This window comes from Habropoda laboriosa, unplaced genomic scaffold (genome assembly GCF_001263275.1).
Source record: "Habropoda laboriosa isolate 0110345459 unplaced genomic scaffold, ASM126327v1 scaffold40, whole genome shotgun sequence".
Lineage (NCBI taxonomy): Eukaryota > Metazoa > Arthropoda > Insecta > Hymenoptera > Apidae > Habropoda > Habropoda laboriosa.
In genome coordinates, this window is record NW_017100231.1 from 529,735 (window position 1) to 532,997 (window position 3,263).

Sequence of the window (3,263 nt, forward strand, 5' to 3'; positions counted from 1 at the left end):
GTTTTGTAAATTTAATATTTATCTATCTATAATATACATATAATCAAAAGAAGAATATTTGATAAATAATAAACTTAAAAATTGTATTATTTTACAAGCAACAATTTTTATGAGCTTATTATTGTACAAATAGCGAATATTAAGTGATGAAATCAATGTATACCTATTTAAGGGTAATTGTTTAGTAAAATTATAAGTATACAATTGTATTTTGCAGTTATTTTATTATTTCACTAATATTATTTTGCAACTTTTTAATTAATAAAATATACTGTATTATAACAATAATGAAGTTGTTTTATATAGATTTCAAAATTTATTAATACATTTTTCAGTTTCCTATTGAGATGTCTATGCCATGGATATTGACTGAACATATACTACGAAGCAAAGAACCATCAATGATGGAGTAAGTAAAAGAAAAATATATTCATAATTTTGAAAATTATTTTTTAGTTTATTAATTCAATAAAATATTTGGTTTTTAGGTACGTTTTATATCCACTTGATTTATACAATGATAGTGCATTATATGCTCTAACTATATTTCGTAAACAGTTTCTTTATGATGAAGTAGAAGCTGAAGTAAACTTGTGCTTTGATCAGTTTGTTTATAAGCTTAGCGAGCAAATTTTTGCTCACTATAAACAGTTAGCTGCAAGTATACTATTAGATAAAAGATTTCGAGTAGAATGTGTTGCATTAGGAGCATATTTACTTCCTTATCCTCGCGCTAACAGATACGAAACTTTACTAAAACAAAGGCATGTTCAATTACTTGGAAGAAGTATTGATTTGAATAAATTAATTACACAACGTATTAATAAAGATATGCAGAAATCGTTAGATTTAGCAATTAGCAAATTTGAATCTGGTGACATCACAGGAGTTGTGGTAAGTGAAAGCTTGATTCAATAATTTCACATTTGTTCTTAATTTAAACTTGTTAGATATTTTAATGCCTAAATATTTTATGTACTTCAGGAACTGGAGGGACTTTTACAAGTCAATCGTCTTACTCATAAACTTTTAAGTAAATGGCTTGCACTAGATGAATATGACGCTATGTTTCGTGAAGCAAATCATAATGTTTTAGCACCATATGGAAGAATTACACTTCATGTATTTTGGGAGCTAAATTATGACTTTCTACCAAATTATTGCTATAATGCAGCAACAAATAGGTATTACAATTATGTGTAGAATAAAATAAATTTCTTAATAAATTACAAGCAATGAGAATAAAAAATAATTGTATTTATGCATACAAAATTAGTGATTGTTTATACTAAAATTAAAATATGTTTATAATAGATTTGTAAAATGTCGTGGTCTACAATTTGTACAACCAGTACATAGAGACAAACCTTCACAAATGTCTCATCATTATCTATGGGGAAGTAAACAATTAAATTTAGCGTATAGTACACAATATGGGCAATATTCAGGATTTGTTGGTCCACAACATTTCCGTACAATGTGTAAACTTCTAGGATATCAAGGTATTGCAGTAGTAATGGAAGAACTTCTAAAAATCGTCAAGTCTCTAATTCAAGGAAGTTTACATCAATTTACTAAGACATTAATGGAAGCTATGCCAAAAGTCTGTAAACTTCCAAGATATGATTATGGATCTCCAGGAGTTTTGGGGTATTATCATGCTCAATTAAATGACATTGTTCAATATCCGGATGCCAAAACTGAACTTTTTCATAATTTTCGCGAATTCGGTAATACAATTTTATTCTGCCTTTTAATGGAACAAGCTTTATCACAAGAAGAAGTCTGCGATTTATTACATGCAGCACCATTTCAAAACATATTACCTAGACCATATTGCAAAGGTAATTTAAGGTACTTTAAGTTGTTTTAATAACAATGTTATTGTTGAAAATATTACAATAATTTCAATTTTAGAGGGTGAAAAACCAGAAACTAAACAAAAACGACTGGAAGCTAAATATGCAGCTTTACAAATCGTTCCAAATGTAGACAATTTAGGTACAGCTAAGGTAAGTAATAAAAAAGGCATTTTTAAACATGTAGAAATGATATAAATACATAATATATTTAGTTATATAACGTAGATATAAAATATTAAAATAGGTTTTAATTATTTCAATCGTTTAGCAAGCAATGATTGCCAGAGAAGGAGACTTATTAACACGAGAACGTCTTTGTTGCGGTTTGTCAATATTTGAAGTAGTACTCAGTAGACTACGTAGTTTCTTAGATGATCCTATTTGGGTTGGTCCTCCACCTGTAAATGGAGTAATGAATGTCGATGAATGCACAGAATTTCACAGATTATGGAGTGCATTACAATTTGTATATTGTATTCCCGTTGGAGAAACAGAGTTTACTGTTGAGTTAGTAATATGTATAAAATTGAATTTTTAATAATACAGTATGCATAGGTACCATTTAATATCATTCTCATTACAGAGAATTGTTTGGAGAAGGATTACATTGGGCTGGATGCGCTATGATAGTATTACTCGGCCAACAGAGGAGATTTGAAGCACTTGATTTTTGTTATCATATTTTAAGAGTACAACGTGTTGATGGTAAAGATGAAAATGTTAAAGGAATAGTAAGTATTTAATCATAAGTTATATTTCACTATTCATAGTTTTTTTTAATTATTTATAAATATTCAATCATTTTGTTCATATTGAATAGCACTTAAAAAGGATGGTGGATCGGATTAGGAGATTTCAAGTATTAAATTCACAAATTTTTGCTGTACTAAATAAATATTTGAAGAGCGGAGATAGTGATGCAACAAGTGTTGAACATGTTCGATGCTTTCCACCCCCGATTCATCCTTCACTTGCTCATGCACAACAACAGCATTACCATACACCAGAATATTTACGTCAAATGAATCATCAGTGAAATAATATTATAAGCAAGAATATTTGCAATTCAATACAATGAAGGCTGAGTCTCATTTTTTTAAATAACATATAATATAATTCTGGAGCATTTATTTGATTCTTTTTTAATAAATTTCGTATACTAATTAAAATAGTGCATGTTACATTTTTATTAGTACATTTAATATTAAAGTAACTTCATTTAAATCATTCTTAACAAGTTGAATAATTTATTTTATAGAAATCAGTTAAACCTGTTTTGTATTTTTACAAAAAGGATATGAATCCCAAAATGTAATTTGTCATAATAAGTATTCTTGTTTATGCATAGTGTATTGTTAATAATTAACATATTTAAACATAATTAATAAGAATATTCTTTAT

General features: G+C 27.6%; 1 protein-coding gene across 1 annotated transcript in view; it reads left to right on the top strand.

The window, feature by feature from the left end:
• The window catches only part of LOC108571468 (cytoplasmic FMR1-interacting protein), a 6,529-nt gene extending 3,631 nt beyond the window's left edge, over positions 1-2,898 (top strand). Inside the window, exons 10-17 of the mRNA XM_017933523.1 lie at positions 336-409; positions 489-894; positions 985-1,184; positions 1,315-1,844; positions 1,918-2,012; positions 2,131-2,369; positions 2,446-2,593; positions 2,683-2,898. Of these exons, the coding sequence (XP_017789012.1) occupies positions 336-409; positions 489-894; positions 985-1,184; positions 1,315-1,844; positions 1,918-2,012; positions 2,131-2,369; positions 2,446-2,593; positions 2,683-2,898 (1,908 nt within the window). The remainder of the gene's footprint in view (positions 1-335; positions 410-488; positions 895-984; positions 1,185-1,314; positions 1,845-1,917; positions 2,013-2,130; positions 2,370-2,445; positions 2,594-2,682) is intronic.
• Positions 2,899-3,263: the final 365 nt, after the last annotated feature.